Source organism: Geospiza fortis, unplaced genomic scaffold, assembly GCF_000277835.1.
Source record: "Geospiza fortis unplaced genomic scaffold, GeoFor_1.0 scaffold1254, whole genome shotgun sequence".
NCBI classification, from domain to species: domain Eukaryota; kingdom Metazoa; phylum Chordata; class Aves; order Passeriformes; family Thraupidae; genus Geospiza; species Geospiza fortis.
Genome location: NW_005054817.1, coordinates 13,756 through 14,755, shown reverse-complemented (window position 1 = coordinate 14,755; position 1,000 = coordinate 13,756). Strand labels below are relative to the sequence as shown.

Genomic DNA, 1,000 nt, shown 5'->3' with positions numbered 1-1,000 from the left:
TTGGAGCCGCGGGTACAGGCGCCGCAGCTGCTCCTGCAGGCTGCGGGACAGAGCACAGGGCTGCTCAGGGCCAGCGGGCACCAGGGGGGCACCAGGGGGGCAGCAGGGCCCGCTCTGGGCACGGCTGTGCCCGGATGGAGCAGCGTACCTGGGGGACAGCGAGTTGTTGGGCATGAAGGCGAAGTCCAGGAGGGGGAAGAAGTCCTTGGGGCCGATCATGCCGAAGCCTTTGGTGAGGTTGGGGTGCATCCTGCAGAAGAGAGGCCTGAGCTGCTGGGGCCTGGCAAGGGCAGTGCTGGGCAGAGCCCCCAGGGCACGGGGGTGGCTCACTCACATCAGGAGCCGGTCCAGGTAGGAGACGGCGTACGGCGACAGGGACTTGATGCCGAGCACCGGGAGCATGACCCCGAGCCACACTGCAGGGACAGCAGGGAGGCTCTGCCTGGGCTGTCCTGCCCCCAGAGCACCCAAAGCACCAGGGACAGGCAGGCAGACCCCTCGGGAAGGGCCCCAGGGCAGCTGCAGAGCAGAGCAGAGGAGCAGCACGCTGCCTGTCCTTCCAGGCAGGATGGGTCCCTCAGGACCCAGCCCTTTTCCTGACCCGGCTGGGGGAATTCCACCTCAGGCCTTGAGGATCCTTCCCAGCCTCTCCCCACCCCTCAGCAGCACCAGCAGCAGGAGGGGAGGGGCGCTGGCAGTCCCAGGAGGGGATCCCACACCGCTGCTGGTGGCTCTCACCTTTCAGGCCCTCGTGGAGGTCGGTGAAGCCAGCCTGGCCCAGCGCCCAGAGCACGGTCAGGCACTTGGCCGGCCGGTTCTGCTGGGAGCGCAGCACCTCCAGGTACTGTGGGAGAGAGGGCACCCGCTGGGCACAGTGCCACCCACAGTGCCACCCACCCATCCCAGCCCAGAACCTCCAGGTACTGTGGGGGAGAGGGCACCCGCTGGGCACAGTGCCACCCACAGTGCCACCCACCCCAGCACAGCCCCTCCCCGCACC

The 1,000-nt window shown here is 68.7% G+C and overlaps 1 protein-coding gene across 1 annotated transcript in view; it reads right to left on the bottom strand.

Annotated features, from left to right (window-relative positions):
• Window positions 1–1,000, bottom strand: part of TMEM214 (transmembrane protein 214) — a 10,329-nt gene that overhangs the window by 6,780 nt on the left and 2,549 nt on the right. The window contains 4 exon segments of the mRNA XM_031065506.1: window positions 3–40; window positions 149–250; window positions 335–416; window positions 739–844. Of these exon segments, the coding sequence (XP_030921366.1) occupies window positions 3–40; window positions 149–250; window positions 335–416; window positions 739–844 (328 nt within the window).